General features: G+C 38.4%; 1 protein-coding gene across 1 annotated transcript in view; it reads right to left on the bottom strand.

The window, feature by feature from the left end:
* The window catches only part of LOC140272899 (syntaxin-binding protein 4), a 67,546-nt gene that overhangs the window by 25,954 nt on the left and 17,866 nt on the right, over positions 1-23,726 (bottom strand). The window contains exons 4-8 of the mRNA XM_072368407.1: positions 21,813-21,882; positions 21,639-21,713; positions 18,990-19,069; positions 9,304-9,427; positions 9,007-9,148 (exon numbers count right to left, since the gene is read on the bottom strand). Coding sequence (XP_072224508.1) covers positions 9,007-9,148; positions 9,304-9,427; positions 18,990-19,069; positions 21,639-21,713; positions 21,813-21,882 — 491 coding nt within the window. The remainder of the gene's footprint in view (positions 1-9,006; positions 9,149-9,303; positions 9,428-18,989; positions 19,070-21,638; positions 21,714-21,812; positions 21,883-23,726) is intronic.

The raw sequence follows: 23,726 nt of genomic DNA, 5'->3' as shown, positions 1-23,726 counted from the left end.
CACATAAACATACATTCTAAAGATGATATCTTATTTTTCATGGTGACATGGTATCCTTTTACACTAAGGTATGGACATAGTACTGTGGATATGTAGTGCTGCTACAAACATTACAAATTTGATGTGAAAGTTCTAAATCAAAGAATATTCTTCATGTTTACTGATAACTGAAGGCAACGGTTTGCATGTGACTGATCCACTTAATCTGATTTGCCACAGAAAAACTGAACATGTACCTTAATACATTAATTACCAAAATATGACCTTCATTTACAGTTACATGTCAGAACGCTCATAAAACCTCTTTTGTAAATATAATACCAAAATTAACAAACCACAGAAAATTCAACTGGGCACATGGAATATATACTTAGTTCTGAAGCACTGCTAGCTTTAAAAAAATCAGAGATTCCCTAGCACTCTGGTATCTTGAATTACAATGATGCAAAACCTTCTCTGGATATATGCAACAAACTTGGCGTAGAAAAAGCTCCCCTAAAGCATGTAAACACAAATGCAGATTTCTGTACTTTTCATCTACCCCCTCTCTTCATTATCCTCCTTTTCTTCCTTGTCACATTGCCCACACTTGACTGAGAGTGGGTGGACAGAGAGGCGAGGAGGATGGGATTAACAGGAGAGAAGCAAGGGAAGCAGGAGAAAAAGAAGAAAGGCAGTGGTGTGTGTAAATTATAAGGGTGTACAGGACTGTTTGAGTTTCTTGACTATAAGAGCATAGTCATTTCATAGTCGTCTTCAATTAATTTTCTATAACACTTCAATATATGGATGAATAGTAAGATAATAAAATCCATAAACTACAACCCAAGAGTGGAATAGGGGTATTTTATGAGTGTAGTGTTATGTGTTTTATCAGGAAATGGCTAAAGGAATTACAGTGAATCCTACTGTTACCAATTATGTTCTCAGATGTTTGGGCAGATGGGAAAAATTCTAAAGAAAAAGACAGATGGCTTAGTGCCGTACATTTTTTTAGCCCCCATACTGAACTGCAAGACATGGATGCAGTGGTAATGCTGCATGCTTACATGACATCTTTGTTCTGAGTGTGGCATCATCCACTCTGTAAAACACAAGACCCCAGACTCTGCATCAGTGATTTTGTGTATTTTTCTATCATACTTCACTAATTGTATTATTGTAAGAATTCAAAGCTCCAGTGTTTCTTACATAAATAGGTTATACTTGTGGTGGTCTGAGGTGTGATGTTTGTGGTGTTAACAGGCTTGTATGGGTATTTTGTCATGTACGTGATGACATAGCAATAAAAGCTAGAGGTTGCATTCTGTGACTTTTTGTCCACTTTAACTCACTTACATACATATACTTGTCAATTATCCTTGTTCCTTCTGTGACCTCTTCATTCTACCATTTTTTGCTTGATGCTCATGGTATAACCCTAACCCTCTGAAGATCGCAAAATCTTTTTGGTGACAAGGGTTCCTGCTGTGCAAGACAGTGTTTTGATCTTCTCTGTGTGTATTAAAAGAGGAGGAGCCCAAGTAATGTGTGTGAGAGAGAGAGGGGACGATAGACTGAATCAAAGCACTGCATGAAGCTCTGTAGTAGTAGATTTCACTATTTGTGTGTAAAAAATAAAATATTCGAGTGGGTTGCAAAATACATGCATATACATGATTGTTTGTTCCTGTGTTGGCCCTGTGATTGACTGGCAACCTGTCCAGGATGTACCCTGCCTCTTGCCTGAAGGCAGCTGGGACAGGCTCCAGCCCTCAGTGCGACCCTGAGCTGGATGAAGCAGGTATAGAAAATGGATGGATTGGTTTTTGTTGTTGTGCCATATTTAACTACACTGGTCGACTAGATAACCACCTACTTTAGGTGACTTTCCACAGGATTTTTATGTGGGTAGGATAAAGCCTGTAATGCTATGCACCCCACAGCATGGCTGTTTCAAGAAGTCTATACACAAATGGGCAGGCACTTACTTTCAGTTATTTTGGTTAATTGGCTGTTGTAGCCTATAGAAAAGATATGATATATTTGTTAAAATGATAAGTCAATAAAAAGCTAAGCAAGTTTAATGTTGAGTATCACAGTATTGAACCAGATTGTATGCAACAGGGATTATAATTGAATTAGAAATCAGTGGCTGGTTCATTTTTAGTGAGCAGTTTGTGGAAATTGATTCACTTATGTGTTTTAGACTAAATATTTCATTGCATTGAATCATTTGGACCTTGACTAATGCAACTTGACAAAAACTAGATGTTTCTGTTAAGACAGCACTGTTTGATGATTATGAGGCTGCACTAATGAGTTGCCTGAATTTTCTCATTTTTTTCTATTTTAAATTTTTGTTTGTTGGTATTGATTACACTCACTGTCCTGTCTGTGTCTTGAAATGTTTTGCATCTTCTGAATCACAATAATCAGGGCTTTCCAGCTGTACAGTAAGTTGCACACACACCCACTCATACACAGATATTGTGTACATAGGAAAGTGTGTAGAAAACAGCTGACAAACAGCTGCTAGTTGGAATCATAAAGGGTTTAACCTCAAATTAAGTTATGACACACACTATCCAGTGCTTGTTGTCATGTTTATGTAAATCAGAAATGATTTGTCTGACACTCTGGCTGCAGTGCAGAGCCCATCTGTCACAGTTACCAGCACCCTCTTGTCAAGTAAGGCTCAACATTTCCTGCCAGTTTTTCTTTCAGCCTCTTCCAGTGCACTAGTCTGAAAGATCCTTCAATACCAGCCTCGTACCTAGTCTTAGAGCAACCATTTGTTCTCAGCATAGAAAAAATTTGATGTGTAAAGTGATTAGTACATCTTGCGAAAAGAATAAAATCAGTTGTGTAAGTATGTATAACCAATGTGTGTGTACGTGGAGCAGCAGCATGGTGATGCCTTCAGCACATTCCTGGCTTGATGTCTGACCTTCAAACTTGGTGTGCTACCTCTGTTCTGAGACTCTGGGGACTCAAGAGACAAGAGAGAGTAGAAAAGACACTAAAACACAAATGCTGAGAACACCCAAATAGTATTTACAATCTTAGCAAAATTCCTACATTCCTAATAATAAATAATGAACAGGATTTAATCAACTGACGGCTATGGTCATTTCTTTCAGGGGTTCAAAGTGACACATCAGATAATTGAAAAATCCATGCTTTTTAGGACAAACAAGGAAGAGCTTTAGCTTTATGCATCTTATACTGCAGTGTATGGTAATGGTTACACCACATGCATGAGGAATATTAGAGTATTAATGTTTATCAGCTATGCTCTGACCTTGTCATCACTTGATTGTTCCCCAATATTACCAGTGTCCTCCTAAATGGAGGATGGGTTTGGAGTTTACAGGAGGTGGGCCTCCCTAACATGGTTTTCAGTTGAGTGTTGTGATAAGAGATGCCTATAGCTCGAAGCTGAATTCTGACAGCTTAAGTACACCTAAAAAATGAAAGGGTCCTCATTGATATGTTTTGTAGTACAACTGCACTTTCTATAATATGAAAAATACTTAATATACTTTTCTCCCACAGTCCAAAAGCAAGCATGTAAAGTCATTTGGGATTCGGACTGAGATGGACTGGCAACCTGTCCAGAGTAGACCCTGCCTTTCACCCGATGCCAGCTGGGAAAAGCTCAGCCCCCCCAGACCCTGAGTTGGATTAAACGGGTATAGAGAGTGGATGGACAAATGAATGAATGAATGAATGAATGGGAGTACTGTGATATTGGCAACAAGACCAACATCAGGATAGCTTCATCGAGGAAAGGTTTGCCAAAGTGCCAATTTAAAAGAAAACTAGTAACTTGAAACTTGAAAACTCAATAATAGACAGAAAAAAAGGCTACTGTGAGGTTATATTGGCAAAGATAAAAATTGTATGTATATGTATATATATTTATATAATAACGTGTGAGTATGTAGAGATGGAAATTAAGAAGTGTATTAGTTCATGCCAGCTTTCCTTGGAAGAAAAAGAAATTTTTGCAACCTTTTGCAACAAACCTCTCTATGTGGAAACCACAGTGAAGTCTTTTTCACCCCATCTTAGAAAAAACATTTTCCTGCCTGTCCATTCATTAGATATACATGATACATTCATCTATATGTTGATTTGTTGAAAAATTGTGGTATGCCGAGTATTCATTTGTTTTTTTACTATTTTTCTGAGAATTGTGGCTCAGCATATGTGTATATATTCTGTAGGCATGAAGATGAAGACACACTGAAAATTAAATACAGTTTCAGCAGTAAGTAAGAAATGTGGTCCTTTTTATGGTGAGTTGCTTTTTATGGTCCTTTTTGATAATATTCAACAAGATAACCCACTTTGAAAGTTTTCATAGTCCTCCAGATTTAAACTTGAACTCCACCATCCCCTGTGCCAATAGCTATTTCTTGAGTTTACATTACAAACCAAGAAAAAGGCAACCTGGAATACCATTGCCATCTTTTTTATTGCTTTTTGCTTTTTTATTGTTGCTGCTCAGAGAAGCTCATGGCTGCTGATTGGTTGAACCTGCTTTTATAAAGCAATGAAATTTGCATCAGCTAGCCTCTTCTAATTATGAATTAGAATGAGCCATAGCTGTAACAAGCTCATTAAAGTCCCAAACCTTAGTAAGAGTTTTCTGAGAGCCTAAATCTCTTGGGATACCAAAATCCTTTATTTATTTTTTTTTGTACTTTAAATTTGTACAAAATAAAAGTGAGATAGTCATCTTGATTTACATCTTTTGGAGATTAGCCACAATAACAGAAACTTTGCCAAAACGTTTGCATGCCATTCTGTGCTACAATGTACTGTATTGATTGCACTAATTAGCTAGCTTACTGGGAGGATTCATTAGCTAGGCACAATTTAAGACAGTTGTGTAATTTTAATCACTGATGAATACATTACACTGATTATAATCTTGTGTTGTTTAATGAAGATGGGCTTTTGAACAGAACTACTACTCCTTCTTCTAGCTTTTCAAAGATTAACAGCAACTGTACAACCAAAAAAACAATAAAAAATAATCGAAATAAAAAAATTATAAATTCATAAAAAATAAAGCTATTCAAATAAATTAAACATTAAACTACAGAGTGAAGAATTTGCACTAGAGCTAGAAAGTTCTCTCACTTGGCTGAATGAGAATATAACCACAGGTCTGCTGTTATTCTCAGTTTCTCAGTCTTGACTTACATTATTGGATTACACATGAGTGAGTCAAAAACATGATTCTGTCCCAAATCCAAGATTCAGTGGATACCAAAAACACTACACGCTGATGAGAAAATAAAACACCAACCTCATTTCCTCTATTTTTGTATTTATCTCATATTAAACTGTATCTGACATTTTTACATAAACCCAAAATAAAAGAAAGGGGATTGATGTTAACACAGAATACTGATATTGGCTTGTGTGCTTCAAGTCTTGTAAAGCTAGAGTACACAATTTGGCAAGTATGTATTGCTCTTTAACTAGATAAGCTATACTGCATGCCAACTTATCAGCCCCCCAACTTCCTGTACCAAAATCAATTCTTTTTTTGCCCTGACTAAATCTGGATTTATTCATATAAAGCATAATTGAACCTTTTGTTTCCATGACTGTACATAGTAGGTGCTGCTGTTTTGGAAAACCATCTTACCTTAAATGTTTTTTTATCATTCCGGAGCATGTAGAAGCTCTCAGAATTACTATCAGGTCAATAATCCATACAGTTTGGTGTACAGACTAACTCAAGTACAGTTACATTGAGCTCCAGACTTCTATTGCTACAACCTCTTCCACTACAACTACTACTACTACATGTGTTTCTTAATATCATTAACCTAGTAAGAAGGGTTAGCAACCTTCTGGACTCAGACAGCTTAATTCCCCATTAACACCATTTCTGGAATGGGAGGAGATCCCTTTGATGTTGAGTTTATGGTAGCAAAATTAGCAAAGCACCTCTCACTTTTGTTCACTTACAATGTTTGTGTACTAAAAACTAATGCCAACATTAAAGGATGAACGCAGGACAAGGAAATAGTTGCAATACTTGGTGAAACATAAACTACTGGCTAAGAACAAGACACCTAACGGTAGAGTTGTTTTGTTCTGTTTTTCCGCATCACAGGGTTATCCCTAACTTCCCTTTAATAGGGCAGCGGCAGCTTCTTTATCTGTAAATTTGAAATATGATTCTGATCATGTCTTTTGCCCCATTGTCTGATCCATTGATGAAGTCATTCAGCTCCTATAAAAATGTTATATTTCCCATTCACATAACATTTATTACACTAAAGCACTTAGGAAATAGAATAGAATAGAAATAAGTCTATACCATTTTGTACCATAAGTGCAGCTTGAAATATGTATTCTGGCGGGTGGGATTTTTTGGGGGAAATGTATATATTGTTTACAACAGAGGTGAGTACACCTTGGCAATATCACTTAAATCTCAAATTATGAATAATGTCAAAATAGAAACAATGCAGTTGATGAGAGATTAAAAAAATAGAATTTTAGCCAAAAGTCATTACAACAAAATTAAAAGAAATATTTGAGAGGTATGCTTGCACAAGTTTGAGAACCACAGAGTAAGTTTCACATATAGTTCTCAATTTACTTCTAAAGTATGGTGGTCATGAAAATCATGAAAGACTTGCTCTTTAACAGTGCTATGTTGTTCTCTTCCTGACAACTGGACTAACATGGCAGTGCAACACTGAAGTTGGCTGAAAGGGAAGACATCCAGCATCTCTGGATATTTGCATGTTATTATTGCATGTCCTAAAGTTATGAAAACACAACAATTTATTTATTTATTATTTTTTTACGAACAGTGAGAACAGTAATGTAATTAATATGATATTTAAGTTCTGTCAAAAATGACACACTGGAACTTTTATTTTCAGTCAGTTAATTTCAGTGAAACTACGCTCAATTACTTTCTGTTATTTTCACTTTTGTATCCATCACTTACTGTTGTTTCCAGCTAACATGACTGTCAGCTAGCATTACTGTCATCTACTTTTACTTTGAAATTCAATTACACGCCTTCATCTAAGAGTACAACTTAACCACGATCACGATCTAAAATAGGCATCTGTTTAAGGTGTTAATATGATGTAAAATAGACTATGAGTTGTTTTAAAACACTAAGTGGGTTTGGATGAGCATATACATACACTATATTGCCAAAAGTATTCACTCATCCATCCAAATAACTAAATTCAGGTGTTCAAATCACTTCCGTGCCCACAGGTGTATAAATTCAAGCACCTAGGCATGCAGACTGCTTCTACAAACATCTGTTGAATATTGAATGGGTCGCTCTCAGGAGCTCAGTGAATTCCAGCGTGGTACCGTGACAGGATGCCACCTGTGCAACAAGTCCAGTCGGGAAATTTCCTCGCAACTAAATATTCCACAGTCAGCTGTCTGTGGTATTATGGAAGCGATTGGGAATGACAGCAACTCAGTGTTAGGCCACATAGAATGACAGAGCGGGGTCAGCGGATGCTGAGGCCCATAGTGCGTAGAGGTCGCCAACTTTCTGCAGAGTCAATCGCTACAGACCTCCAACAGATTAACTCAAGAACAGTATGCGTAGAGAGCTTCATGGAATGGGTTTCCATGGTTGAGCAGCTGCATCCAAGCCATACATCACCAAGTGCAATGCAAAGCGCCGGATGCAGTGGTGTAAAGCACGCCGCCACTGGACTCTAGAGGAGTGGAGATGCGTTCTCTGAAGTGATGAATCACGCTTCTCCATCTGGCAATCTGATGGAGGAGTCTGGGTTTGGCGGTTGCCAGGGGAACGGTACTTGTCTGACTGCATTGTGCCAAGTGTAAAGTTTGGTGGAGGGGGGTTTATGGTGTGAGGTTGCTTTGCAGGAGCTGGGCTTGGCCCCTTAGTTCGAGTGAAAGGAACTCTGAATGCTTCAGCATACCAAGAGATTTTGGACCATTTCATGCTCCCAACTTTGTGGAAACAGTTTGGGGATGGCCCCTTCCTGTTCCAACGTCATGTTGCTTTGTGCACCAGTGCAAGGTCCATAAAGACATGGATGACCCAGTTTGGTGTGGAAGAACTTGACTGGTCAAGTTAGAAGAAGTTAGCCGACAGAAGACCTTTGGGATGAATTAGAGCAGAGACTGTGAGCCAGGCCTTCTCTTCAAACAACAGTGTCTGACCTCACAAATGCGCTTCTGGAAGAATGGTCAAAAATTCCTATAAACACATTCCTAAACCTTGTGCCCATAAGAGTTGAAGCTGTCATAGCTGCAAAGGGTGGGCCAACGTCATATTAAATCCTACGGATTAAGAATGGGATGTCAATTAATTTCAGATGCGTGTAAAGGCAGATGAGCAAATTATTTTTGGCAATATATTGTATGTCTGACCATTATGTGAGTAGAGGTGACATCATGTAGCTATATGCCTGTTTTATGGAGCAAGTCAGAGGAACAGAATCAGCAGCCTTTGACCTAAGCATGGCTCAGCAGTATTTAACACTAATCTGTGGCCAAAGCTGCAGAGGTCTGCATATGCACTCTTGCTTTCCTCTCTTATTCTCCTTGTCTCTCCCTGCCCTCCATCATCATGTTAGCTTCATTTCCCTGTAAAAGGTCCCTCACTGCTACAATTCATCCATCTCAGTCATGCTTTAACCAGTTTTTCGTATAGCCCTCCAGTCAGGACTCCAGGGATATGGAATGTATCAGTTTCCTCAAGTAACAATACAACCTACTGTAGACTTCAAGTAAAGTATCCATAGTCTATGAAAATGTATTCTTGTGTAGTCAGCTATTTGTTAAAATTGTAACTTCAGAAATTACTCTGGTCTGTCCAGCTCATTCTTTTTCTGGTTTATCTGTTTGCTAACTGAAAACATTGTCGAAAGGCTATGAGAAGCATTCACATCTATTTACAACACCCTTAATCTTGCCTTTAATATCTGCACTTGTGGGAATTGCTTTCACTGTGTACTTCCAGCTGTTGTCCTTATTTCTTACCTTGTGACAGTCCCCCCCAGACAGCACCTCTTGGATAAAGACTGCAGGACCATCAGGCCTGTTAGAGCCTCCTCCGATGGTGATTCCTAAACTATTAGATCGTGCTACAGAAAGTAGTTGAATCACTCCTTCACCTGGGTGACTGAGAGAACAGACAAATGCATTAAAGTTTAAAAAAAAAAGGAAAAAAAAGAAAAGTGAAACACAAACACAGCTTAAATAAGCTCAACTTGTCAACTATGTTTCAGTACTTTGATGGTTGTTGATGTAAGTCTTGTATCAACTGTAAGTTCTTACCTAAGAGAGCGCATCATGGGTCCACCATTGTTGTACATGTTCTGAGAGCTTGCAGGGCTTAGCAACAATGGACTCTGGGATCGAGATGAGGATCCAGATGATGTACTATCCAGGTATCGACCTCCTTTCGAATCGAGAAAGAGCATATCAATCATCAGTCATATTCTCCCAGTGCTTTGTTGCCAAAGAAGAGAGCCATTCCAAGATGAAGCATTCATTCCAATGAGGGTTTTTGAACAAACATATTTGTTAAAGGATGATGCATCAAATTTACTTCAAAAACATTTGTTTTCTGACAAGTCTTCTTAAAGTTCTCAATAATTTGCTGCAGGCACAGATGGCTAAAATATCCCTGTCTCTCCACTTTAATGTACCTCTGTGTCAAGCATTTCTTAAGCCTGAGCGACTCTAAGCACAGAATAATACCTAATATGCTGACCAACCAACTGCAGAGAAACTGAAATATCCCCAGGACATTTAAAAAAACATTTTTTTAAACCAACTGCTTTGGATCAACATCTGCCTCTATCCTGTCATTAGAATAAAAGATTTCAGTAGTTTAAAAGACTGTCATAGGATCCACCATTTTTTGTAGCTTTGTTCATTTTCATCATTAATGCATACAGAAGTAATGTGTTTAAGGGACCTTTACAACTCCATTAACATTAACATCGAAGTCTCTGTTAGTGAATGATTTGATTTGTGATCATCATATTGATATATTTTGTCTTACAGAAACCTGGCTGCAGCAGGAGGATCATGTTAGCATTAATGAATCAACTCCCTCTGACTATTTAAATGTTCATGTTCCTCCAACCACAGGTAGAGGAGGAGGAGTGGCAGCTATCTTCAGATCAGGGTTACTAATCAGTCCTAGACCCAAGATTAGTTTTAGCTCTTTTGAATCTCTGATTCTCAGTTTTTCCCACCCAAAGTGGAAATCACAAAAACCTCTTGTGTTTGTTGTTGTGTATCGACCACCTGGCCCTTATTCTGAGTTTCTGTCTGAATTCTCAGAGTTTTTATCCCAGTTAGTGCTGAGTACAGATAAAGTCATTGTAGTGGGTGACTTTAATATTCATGTAGATGTTGAAAATGACAGCCTAAATATTAACTTTAATTCTATATTAGACTCTATTGGATTTTCTCAAAGTGTTCACAGACCTACTCACTGCCTTAATCATACCCTTGACCTTGTGCTGACTTATGGCATTGAGAGTGAACAGTTAACAGTGTTCCCTCATAACTCTGTCTTGTCTGACCATTTTTTAATAACTTTTGAATTTACATTACTTGACTACACGGTTTCTGAGAAGAATTCTACATATAGAAGGTGTCTGTCAGAGAATGCTGTAACCAGTTTTAAAGAGTTGATTTCATCATCCTTTTCTTCACTGCCATGTGCTGATATGACAGAGGACGGCTACCTAAATTTTACTCCAGTAGAACTTGACTCTCTTGTTGACAGCACTATAGCTTCAATGCGTACAACACTGGACAATGTTGCCCCTCTGAAAAGGAAGGTAATCAGTCAGAAGAGGTTGGCTTCTTGGTATAATTCACAGCTGCGTGCGTTAAAGCAGTCTGCAAGAAAGCTGGAGAGACAGTGGCGTTCCTCTAATTTAGAAGAGTCTCAATTAGTCTGGAAAGATAGTTTAATAACGTATAAGAAAGCACTTCGTAAAGCTAGAACTGCTTATTATTCATTATTGATAGAAGAGAATAAGAATAATCCCAGGTTTCTTTTCAGCACTGTTGCCAGGCTGACAAAGAGTCCGAGCTCTGTTGAGCCATGTATTCCTTTAACTCTCAGCAGTGATGATTTCATGAGATTCTTCATCAATAAAATTGTTTCTATCAGAGAGAAGATTAATGGAATCCTTCCCATTATTATCACTGATGTATCATCAAGTAGAGCAGCTTTAGAAGTATCTTTCGAACCTGAATTGTATTTAGACAGCTTCTGTCCAGTTGATCTCTCTGAGCTAACAACAGCAATAGTCTCTTCTAAACCATCAACTTGTATGTTAGACCCAATCCCAACCAGACTGTTCAAGGAGGTTTTCCCCTTAATTGACACTTCCATATTGGATTTGATCAATCGGTCTTTGTTGATAGGATATGTACCTCAGACTTTTAAGGTTGCTGTAATTAAACCTTTACTTAAAAAACCTACTCTTGATTCAGAAGTGTTGGCTAATTATCGACCTATATCCAATCTCCCTTTTTTGTCTAAAGTTCTTGAAAAAATAGTTGCAGTTCAACTTTGTGGTCATTTACATAGAAATAATCTGTTTGAAGAGTTTCAGTCAGGATTCAGAGTGCATCATAGCACAGAAACAGCACTGGTGAAAGTTACCAATGATCTCCTGTTAGCTTCTGATAGCGGACTTGTTTCTGTGCTTGTCCTGTTGGATCTCAGTGCTGCATTTGATACGATCGATCACAGCATTCTGTTACAGAGACTTGAACATGTTATTGGGATTAAAGGAACTGCATTAGGCTGGTTTAAGTCATATTTATCTGATATATTCCAGTTTGTTCTTGTAAATGAAGAATCTTCCTCACACGTTGGAGTAAGTCATGGAGTTCCTCAGGGTTCTGTGCTTGGACCGATTCTTTTTACTTTATACATGCTTCCATTAGGTAACATTATCAGACAGCATGGCATAAATTTCCATTGTTATGCTGATGATACTCAGCTGTACGTATCTATGAAACCAGATGAAACCAATAGGTTGGTCAGACTACAAGCCTGTCTTACAGACATAAAGACCTGGATGACTCAGAACTGTCTGCTTTTAAATTCAGACAAAACTGAAGTTGTTCTCTTTGGACCTGAGCGCTTCAGGGAGAAATTGTCTAGTTATATAGTTACTCTAGATGGTATTTCCTTGGCTTCTAGTTCTACAGTGAGGAACCTTTGAGTTATTTTTTACCATAATTTATCATTTGACGCACATATAAAACTGGTTTCTAGGACTGCCTTCTTTCACCTTCGTAATATTGCTAAAATCAGGAACATCCTGTCTCAGGGTGATGCAGAGAAACTAGTTCATGCATTTGTTACTTCAAGATTGGACTACTGTAATTCCTTATTATTGGTCTGTCCCACATATTCTCTGAAAAGCCTCCAGCTGATCCAAAATGCTGCAGCCAGAGTTCTGATGAGAACTAACAGGAGAGATCATGTTTCTCCAGTTTTAGCTTCTCTTCATTGGCTCCCTGTTAAATTCAGAATAGAATTTAAGATTCTTCTTCTCACATATAAAGTTCTTAATGACCGAGCTCCATCATATCTTAAAGATCTAATTGTAAGGTATTTTCCTAACAGAGCACTTCGCTCCCAAACTGCAGGTTTACTTGTTGTTCCCAGAGTTTCTAAAAGTAGAATGGGAGGTAGAGCCTTCAGTTATCAGGCCCCTCTCTTGTCGAATAAGCTGTCAGTAAATGTCCGGGAAGCAGACACCCTTTCCACTTTTAAGATTAGGCTTAAAACTTTCCTTTTTGATAAAGCTTATAGTTAGGGATGGCTCAGGTAATCCTGAAACATCCCATAGTTAAGCTGCTATAGGCTTAGACTGCTGGGGGACCTCATCTGTCACACCTTTCCTAACTTTGCTCTCTTTTTCCCCCTGTTTAATTTCACAATTGATTTTATGTACATGTGACATTATTGTGGTTATTAACGTATGTTTCCCTGTTCCAACAGGTATCCTTTGAATGGCGTTATGGTGTTTTTCCCCCCTCTTTTCCCTCTTTTCTGTCTTCTCAAACCCCAGCTGGTCAAGGCGGATGGCCACCCTTCCTGAGTCTGGTTCTGCCAGAGGTTTCTTCCTGTTAAAAGAGAGTCGTTCCTTTCCACAGTCGCCACAGGCACGCTCAGGACGGGAGATTGGACTGAAGACAACTTTCGGTGCAATCTGTTGGTTTCCTTAGCTAGGATATTAATTTTCTGAATTGGCTCTATATGAATTAATTGGATTATGATTACAATTAATTGAATTCCAATTGGCTTGAATTGGACTATATTACTTAAGTGCCTTGAGATGACAATTGTTGTAATCTGGCGCTATATAAATAAAATTGAATTGAATTTGCTTTCTTACACTTATCAGCTTTAGTTGTTTAGATCTTCAAAACAAACTTAACATCATAAATCTTCTCCAAAGATTACAGTTTGTACTCAGAGGACACAGGCTCTTTGGCTTAATCTGCATCTGTATGCTTCAAAGCAGACTTTAAGACAGTTGAAAAGAAAGACGGTCTTTCAAAGAGCTAGAATTGTCTTATTATTTAACATTAATAGAAAAACATTAGAACCACACATTTTTTATCAGCAATGTGAGAACAAAAACGTATGCAACATATGCTCGGGACATTCTGACAAGATTTTCCACCTAGGCACCCAAGTAAAAAGTCAAATCTCCAGAAAATCATCGGGAGTGACAATGTACAATTGTGCATTTTCTGTCCTTGTGAAAGTGAACATCTGTGTGTGCTGGTGTGAGTCTTTCCTTTCTACTGACATGTATGCTGTTTTCCGCTCAATACTCGCTCTTGTATATTATTGGGCAGATACATGCAGTACTCTTATCATGTCATGTGTGTTTGTGAACAGCAACTGTGGAAAAAGACAGAATCAAATTGTCCAAACCTACTTTTTAACGTCTCCAGTGTTCATCTGTGAAAGTAGCTTAAGACACATAGCTCTGTTGAGCCATGTATTATATGCTAGGCCTCGTTATTAGCTTGTTGATGTTAGCTCAGGTGAAGATGCTGCTAACTGAGATACTTTCGAGCTGATACAGTTCATTTCAGTTAAAAGGATAAGCTGCTCTCAAAAATAAAAATACTGCTTATAGAGATAAATAAGTCTATTTATCTTAAATACAAGTTCATGATGAATAATTGTGTTAAAATATTAAAATACTGTAAATGTGTACATCGCCATTTACAATTATTGCAACAATGTACTGCATCTGGATATGTATATGCAGAGAATCACAATGGGAGTAGTAGGAAGTCATGTGAATTGAAACGTATTTTCTGCACCATGCTTGTAGTTGATTTATTTATTTTTTGCTAGATCAGGGATTGATCAGTATTCTGAACCTTCGGCAATTCAGTGGCGAGCCAGGCGATCGACAGTGGATGGAGATCGGGATCCACTCCGAAGACCAAAGACCTTTACTTATTTCCCTTTGACACAGATAAGAACGTTCACCACAAAACCTAGTATAACGAGCAGACATATACCCACAACACAGGGTTGAACCCCGTCTGCTGATATAGAAGAAAGGACACTTTTGTTAAACTTTATTATTTTATTTTTTTGAAAGAGCTCTATTTATTTATTTTTTCTAATTCCATGCACTGCAAAATAATAATTGGTTGGGAGGCAATAAAAGATCACTGTTCAACTTCCAGTCAGAGTCCAGCTTTCTGAAGGTTACTGAAATTAAAGAAATTCTCATATTCCTCTGATGGATTCTGGTTTGTTTGCAAATGTGATGAGTCTTCCTCACACATACTAGTTAGTCATGGAGTTCCACAGGGTTCTGTATTTAGAATGATACTTTTCACTTTGTGGATGCTTCAGTTATGATATATTTTTGGACAGCATGGCATAAATTTCCATTAATATGAAGGCGATACATAGATGAGCTATACTTACCCATGAAGCAAGACAAAACCATTAGTTGGTTAGATTACAAGCATGTCTTAAAAACATAAAGGCTTAGATGACTCTGAATTTTCAGCTTTTGAATTCAAATAAAACTGAAATAGTTGTGTTTTGACCTGAGTGCCTCAGGAAGACACTGTCTAACTATGTAGGTAATCTAGAGGGCAATTCCTTTGCTTCCAGTTCCAGCATAAGGAGCCTTGGGAGTTATTTTTGACCAGGACTTGTCTTTTGACCTGGGACCGCCTTCTATATGCAGGATTTTTCTTGTACCTAAGTTAAGTGTTACCCTAATGTTACTCCTGTAAAAATAGATGTTATCAAGCGCTATCAGCAACGGGGAGTAGTGTGTGCAGACAACAGGTTTCTGTATACGACACGTACCGTAGCAGAGCAAAATGTGTTTGTTTCTGTGGGGTTTTTTATATGCTGTGTACGATTGCTGCTACTTTAATATTATTGGACACAGAGTGAGGACCTCTGTGTGTGTGTGTGTGTGTGTGTGTGAGCGTGTGTGAGTCAGTCAGTCAGATGATAATTAATAATAATAATCATCATCATATAATAAAAAATAATAATACCACGTTTGCTTTTTTCCTTATTTACAGAGTGGGTGTACAGCAAGCAACCCCAATGCTACAGCTACAGCTGCCACAGCAACATCATCAACACAAACAATACTTCATTCATTTCAGATGCAGGCTGCTTATGTACCTTCATCAAAAATGGCTAAATACCTCACTGTAGCCCTCTCATATTTTATTGCAAAAGACATGATGCCATTTCAAATAGTTGAGAGGACGGGCTTTCTGAGGCGGATGAAGGTTGCTGTCCCACATTATAAAGTTCCAGCGCGGAGCTCTTTACAAAGACTGAAATAATCCAAATGTTAAACAACGTTAAAGCTGATGTTGTACAAAGTTTGGCTCAGGGTACATACTTTGCTGCAACTACAGATATCTGGACTAGTGAAAGCAGGGCTGGTCAACCCTACATCAGCTTCACTATCCACTACCTCAACACAGACTGGCAACTGCTTTCACACTGCCTGGAAACACAGTTCTTCCCAGAAGATCACTCATCTGACAACATAACTGAGATTTTTGAGAATATGCTGGAAGACAACAAGGAAGACCTGGTTTGTGTAACGACAAACAACGCAACTAAAATGTTGAAGGCTTTTGAAGAGTTTACAGATCTGTGACTTGAACCTTGAACCTGGTCATCTCGAAAGCTTTAAAAATTCAGAGGGTTGACACAGCAGTCAAAGCCTGCCGTCACCTGGTCCAAGGCTTCTCATGGAGCTGGAAGAGAAGGAGAGGACTGAAAGAAAAGCAAGATGCTCTCAACATCCCACAGAAGGCTCTCATCCACAATGTAGTGACACGATGGGGATCAACACATAAGATGGTCGAGTGTTTCCTCAGCCAACAGCAGCCAGTCTGTACCACATTGGCTGCAGAAAGAGGAACATGGCATTTAATGCCTAAGGACTCTCACACAACTGTCATGGAACAACTCTGCCAGCTCCTTGAGCCCCTGAGCAATTTAACTGGTGCACTTGCCTCAGAGACTCGTGTGACACTGTCAGCCATCAAACCTGTCCTATACCACATTAGCTGTGATGTTTTGGTGGAAAAAGATGAGGACCCAAGGAGAGGAAAAGGGCAGGGAGAGAAGACCTGAATCACAGATATACAGAGAAGGCAAAGAGGATCATGCACATTGCTTGTTTCATTGACCCCTGCTTCAAAAGCAGCTTTTTAGATAAGCCTGAGGCTGCAACTGTTGACAGCTGTGTCCGGGAAGAGGTCTTGAAGCTGGCACCTGTACAAGTCAGGGAAGAACCGCAAAGCACCAGCAGCACTTCCACCGTGAACACCACCACAGCAGCATTGGAGAGGAAAGGCTTGGCTGGATTGTTGAGAAAGATTACCTCAGCAAGGAACCAGAGAGTTGAAGAGGGCCATGTTGAACATTGCAGAAGATGGAGTGAAAGAAGAGATAAAGATCTACCTGTCTCTGCCATCCATTCCAGCAGATGAAGATCCACTTATGTGGTGGAGGGGCCATGCATCAGAGTTGCCTCACCTTGCCAGGGTTGCCAGGGTTGCCAGGAAGCTTTTATGCATCCCAGCAACCAGCGTGCCATCTGAGAGATTATTCAGTGCCAGTGAGCACAATGTTTCCCCCCGCAGATCACTACTTAAACCAGACAGAGTAAATTTGCTGACATTTTTACATTTTAATCTCAAGTGAACAAAGTTACCAGCACCTTATTTCTCATGAAGGAGAGAACAGACTATCAATGTGGTTAATTTGATTTGTAAGTGGTTTGTGTTTTTTTAAACACCTGCACTACAGATTTGTTTACATGTGGTTGAATTCTATACATCCACATTACTTTGTTCAGCGTTAGTGTATGTACATTTGATTTCTACCTAAGGTACAACAAACACTGAAAGTATCCTTTCTTTAACAGTTCTTCTGACATATGTAAGACTAGATCTCATACATGAGCACTGAATGTGAAGAAAAGTGTATTTATCTACATGCCCAAAGTGCAGTTACCGCTTATGGCCACAAGGTGCCATCTTGCACAATTTTCACATTTATTTTTATTTATTTATGGTATTATTTTAATGTTTCTGCCACATTACTTTGTTTAAAATTGTAGTGTTGCGTTCATATGCACATTTGATTTCTACTTAAGGTACATGAAACAGTGAGTTTTCTTTCTGTACCAGTTCTTGAATCTGTAAGACTAGATCTAGTCTTGAGCAGTGAATGTAAAGAAAAGTATTCTTTTTTTAAAATAAAACTTGGTTAAAAGATTTCAGTGTGTGTGTTCAGTACTTTTTGAACATTTTCAACACATCTAACAATACCGTGATAATATCAATAACCGTGATATGAAATATCATATTATATGTTACATCTCTAAAATTAAGATTTGAGGCAATCCATTGGAAACTTTTTATATGAATTGCACTGATTCAAATGTTAATTTATTTATTTCATTTTGATTATAATTACTTAATTTGAATTGAATTAGAATTGGATTGTATTGGATTTAATCTTTATAGTGTCTTTAGAGGGGCGGCTGTAGCTCAGGAGCAGTCGCCCACCAATCGGAAGGTCGGTGGTTCAACTCTGGCTTCCCCAGGATACATGTCGAAGCGTCCTTGGGCAAGACACTGAACCCCACGTTGCCCCCCCAGTGTATCATTTGGGGTATGAATGTGCGTGAATGATTAGAAAGCACGTAGTTATGTGTATCTTAAGACGTGCTGTGTGAGTGGGGTGAATGTGGCATGTAGTGAAGCGCTTTGAGTGGTCAGTTAGACTAGAAAAGCACTATACAAGTACAAGTACAAGTCCATTTACCATTTAGATGACTTTTGTAGTGAAGTGGCACAGTATAAATTAAACTGAATCAAACTGATTTAAATGTGATGCCAAATTCCTGAAATTTAAAACGCAGTCAAAACCTGAAAAGCACACCAAGCGCATTGGTTTTTACAGCAAATTACCCAAACACTTACCCAAATTACCCAAATATATAGTTTTTCAACTCTGTTTCTAATCGTTACCTTTCACTTCAGTTTGAAAAGATACAACAATGCCAACAATATCTCTGCACAGAACACACTAGATTGTTTCAAGTACTGCAAGTCTGTTTTAACAAATCAGTACCAGCTGGCTGCTTCCTTCCTAACAGATGTTTGCAACTGTGTGAGGGACAAGTGCACTTGTCCAAAGCCATTTTTTAAGGTCGACTTACTGCACCCACCCTAAAGGCTTGGTACCCCATCAAACATAGAGGGATGCTTCGGCAGCACTTGGAAGTTGCTCCAAATTATGCTGGCTAATTACTCTCTTAATACTCTTATTCTGATGCAGTATAATTCAAGTAAGTAAGTTTTTTTTGTGTTTATAGAAGAATTTGTTAGTCACATTTTACAAAACAGCTTGTGGGACTATGCAATAATTAACCTACCTTGCTGGATGGGAGAGTTGCGTGTTGATCCAGTGCTACCATTGGATCCATATTTCTCCAGCAACTCCGCAAATTCTCTCCTTTGCAAAACAAACAAGAAGAGGATATTATAAAAAAAAAAAGGTATGAATGTGATGGCTAGATAAGAGACGGCTGAGATGTGCTTACCAAGGCCACGAAGTGAGGTTATAATAACTTTTAATATCTTGTGTCACACACTCATACACATATGTTATCACTTCTTGTCTTCAGTCTTTCAATTTCTCAGTTTCATCAGATACTGTACTGTAGCAAGAAACAAATAATCTGCCTGCTGTTTTACAAAAATATTGTATTCTTATAACACAACAATATGATATCCCTGTGGATGATGATACAAATATACATTTCTGAGCAGATTATAATAAACAATCATATAGGCTCCGTGGAAAATAAGGACACAAAAAAAGATGACATCAGGCTGCACTTTCATAACCAGCAGTGTCACCTCACACCAAGCTGAGAAGAAAAATCCCCACACTCAGGGAGCCATCATACTTTTTTTCAACTGGTTCAGATGTATTCCCTTACTGTATGTGCAACCAGAGTGAATTTATATCTTTATCCACAACCCCAGCTTTTTCATGCTTTTAGTGTATTCTCTATCATGTGTCTCAGACATTTGCTTTAGCTGTCCTGGTATTGCCCAGATTAGCTAAATAAAACATCCTATCTGAAAATGATGAGGTATATTGATTAATAAGAAAAATATAAGTAGCTTTGGGACTGTTAATGGTCTGCAAGAATGGAGCGGCAGCACTAAATAAATAATTCAAATGCAACACTGTGACAGGATTGGCCAGGACCTGAATGTAAATAATGTTTTGTGTTTTCCTAACTACCACACAAGACAACTGTTTCTCATGAATTCAAAGTCTAAGAATTACCTCATCTGGCATTGTGCCCTGGTAGGCAGAGAGGATGAAAGGTCCCAACATGGGCTCTGTTTATGGGCATTGTAGTTAAACAGAACAATAGACAAAATCCTCAGGTACACGCAGAAACAGAATCCCCCACCTTCCCTCCTTCCCAAAATAAATAATGTTGACTGATTTTTTTCTTTTTAAATTGCAATGTCAGTCATTAATTTATTAATTTCCCTTGCCAGCTCTTTTCAGTTCTTAACTTCACTAATATTTCACACCAACACCATCCTTCTTCTCACTTCCCTGACTGCTGCATCACTGTACTGTTTAATTAAGACTGATATTTAGCAAATAGACTTGTGTTTATGTTTAAAGACCCAACAATACGTATCAAAATATGCAAAGAAACGGAACAAGAGGGAAGTATGGACACACACAGGCATAATCCCCCGCCTCACTGCTGTCCTCGCTCTTTCCCTTCAGCTTGTCTGCTCTGGGCTGCAGGGTAGTTAAAGCACAGAGCACAGATTAACACACATGGCTCATCTCGTCAGGAGCATTGCTCTAGGTTAAGCTCTCCCCTCCATGAGTCCACCGTTACTCTTCTACATATAAGACAAAGCAATGTGTTGGGTTGGGATGTTTAGGCCTCCCCATTGCTGAAACCACCTTGTGAGAATCAATCCCTTTGTTAAAATAACCACCTTGAACCTACCTTAAACAAACCAATGCAAAGATTATATATTTGTTCCAAATATGCACTCTCTAACTCTACACTTTGCTGTATGACATCTCTTTTACCAGTACTGACTTCATTTTGTCTCATACGTCTCTTCTCTAAGAGCTGAAATGTCAATCCTGCCAGTGTCAGACTGTCTTCATTGAGGATATACAAGCAGAATATTTTTGGGAAATATCAGGGCTGAAATATTCATATGCAACAGCCTTGGTGTTTTAAATATGTAAATCTCCCTACCACCTTTGTCGACAGACAGTTAAGGATAATGCTGCGTGCAGTGGATTTAAAGGGAAGATGATGCTTGTTCTATTGACAGCTGGTACTGACCTTGTTTTTACCCAAACTGGTCACAGTCAGATTAGAAAGCTGGTTCAACACTAATACTACCATCCTCTACCATGACTAATGCTTGAGCTGCAATGTGGAAAACAGTTCAGGTGCTGCATGTGTTATATTAACATTTCTAATACATCTATTCATAATACATCATTTTCTGGCTATGTGAAGCTGTTACTATGGTTGGCCTGGTCCAAGGGGAAAAGAAGATCCATTATATCCTTCTGTGCCTATTTGCTTTTTGTTTGCAATTACAAAAAAAAAAGCAAAGTTGAATTCAACAGAAATTGAATATACTAAATGGAAACTGATTTTTTATTTTTTTAATTTATTTTTAATCTTGCAGCAATGGTGCTACCTATGGTAAGAAATCAAATTCTGATGACTGAAATCCTACCTTGCCCTGAACACAGGTAAACATGTGTAACAATAACAAGATAGAGTTACCTTTATTTCAAACAAAAACCATTGTTGTAATTGTTTAATCACAAAATCCGGTGGTTGCTCTGATATTCTTTCACACCACAAACGAGATAATTGCCAAAGATCTTGTTTCGGAAAAACATCCTAACTAAAAACTGCAAAGTATATCTATTTGTTAAATGTTAAAATAAAAAGTAAAAAGGAGCACCAGTGGCCGCTGAATGTGTGCACTCGTACTCTGCTTACTTTGCCTCTTCATCTCTGGCTATGAGAAGGCGCATGTGATTGGTTGCTGAGGCTGCTCTCAAGATATCCACAGCTCTGTGAAACAACCAGAAAAGAAAAAAACGCTTTTACAATGTTGTTCTACAATTACAGGGTTCAAAAAGACATAAATGCAGTAAGCTGTTACAAGATTACTTTTCACTCGTGACTCCTACTAGACTGTCTCCATTCACCTCCAGGATCTGGTCACCTGGCATCAGGTTACCTGTGAATGGTCAAAGACAGGTAAAATTTTAGTTCTGCAGTACACAGTGGTTCCATCAGCTGGATGACTAATTTACAAAATGGTATAGTTGTATAAACAAAATTGGTCTCCTTTGTGAGCCTTAACTATTTGTAGCATCAAACAAAAATAAACTAGCAGGCACAGGAAGACAAATAAATCAAAGCCAGGCATACTAGACTTTAAACTGTTGAGAGTAAAGATTGCTATATTTCTATATGTTGTTCACATAGGAACCTGAAAATACCCAGTGCTCAGCAGGCCATCTCTAAAAGGTGGTAGCTGGTGGACAGTGCACCTCAGTAAACCAATAATATCAAAGTCCCTGTATTGTCATTTATTGAAAAACACCAATTTTAATCAGTCAAGTGCTGATTTGGTACCTTATATCTAAACAATTTTAATTATGATTATATTACTGCTTTCTAGTCTGATATCACCAATACAAGATGTTAGCAAAAAATTAAATCAAGTTTGTCAAATTGCCTAAACTCATCCCAACGATGTCATTGTGAATGTGTGCCGTAATCAAAGCTAAGGGTAGTCCAACAAAATATTTGACTAGGCAGCATATTAAGGAGAAGGAGAGACTGTCTGTAGTAGGGAATTGTTAAGAATTTAGCAATTCCGGTTCCATCATCAATATTGTTTATCAATTCGGTTCATTATCGGTTTTTTTATAGATTGTTATCCAGTTATATATAGTACAAATGGCTTTGGTTGCAGTAACACTTTAATTTCAAGTATGCATCTGTCACGATCATGCTTGGCTGTTGTTGCTGTTTGGTTTCTGAGTCTTAGGTGAGGGCAGGGCAGGTTTCTGGGGCAGGCGACTGGATCACTCCTGCCGTCACACCTGTTCTTCATCTACCCTCGTCAGAACACCTTTTTAAGGATCTGCAGGAGCTCCAGTCTTCGCTGTAATTATCTCACTTCCTGAGTGGTAATACGGCTCCTTTCTATGTCTTCAGAGAAAACCTTTTCCCAGCGTTACCTTGTGTCTTTGTCTTCAACAGTCTTACTCCCGTTGCCTGTTTTCCGAGCTCAGGTAGCTTGTGCCTGGATCTACATCACAGTTGGATCATTTACTGCCTTCTGCTTCACTGCCTGCCTGCTTGCCCCACCGCTGACTCAGAGCTAAAACCCATGAAAGAGAACTGTTTTGCACAGTTTCTTTCTTGTGCTGCCTCTCTGGTATTTGAGTGAGGTAAGTTTTGCTATGTGCTGCAGCCTAATTTTGGAAATCGGTCCAAAATTCAGTGAATAATTCTACTTTAAGATTGCATTTGCTAGCCCTGTACCAAGATGACGGCGCTTTAGGCACGCCCTTCCACAGTTGATGCGGTGTCTATGGATACATGTCTATGGTGTCATTAGGCAGGCGGATTAACGATTCCATGGAATTGAACTACTGGGAGCCGGATCTCTTTGAGAACTGGTTCTCAATTCCCATCTCTAGTCTGAAGTCATGAGTGTAGAAGAGTGTACCAAGAGCTCATGAAACACTAAACATGCACATCTGCCATCAATGCATTGCCAATAGATAGATAGATTAAGGGATTATATTAATGAAAAAACAGACAGAAATTAGTTTGTAAGGATTCATTCATTACCAGGTATTTTAATTAAGTTTCTACGTAATAGTTATCCTTGAATAAAATAAATAAATTTGTACATTTTCTTCATATCACACAGATGTTAGAATGATAAGACTTTCAAATAAATCAGTGACTTTAACATTCAGGGATGACCAAGTGGCTTCTCTTATCAAACTTCACAAATCTGTTCCAATGCTACAGCATTTACTGTTTATGTTTGGAGGTTCT

The sequence above is a fragment of the Leuresthes tenuis genome, unplaced genomic scaffold, assembly GCF_036924035.1.
Source record: "Leuresthes tenuis unplaced genomic scaffold, fLeuTen1.0.hap1 SCAF_17, whole genome shotgun sequence".
Taxonomy (NCBI): domain Eukaryota; kingdom Metazoa; phylum Chordata; class Actinopteri; order Atheriniformes; family Atherinopsidae; genus Leuresthes; species Leuresthes tenuis.
The sequence above is the reverse complement of the archived record's forward strand: the minus strand, read 5'-3'. Positions and strand labels throughout refer to the sequence as shown.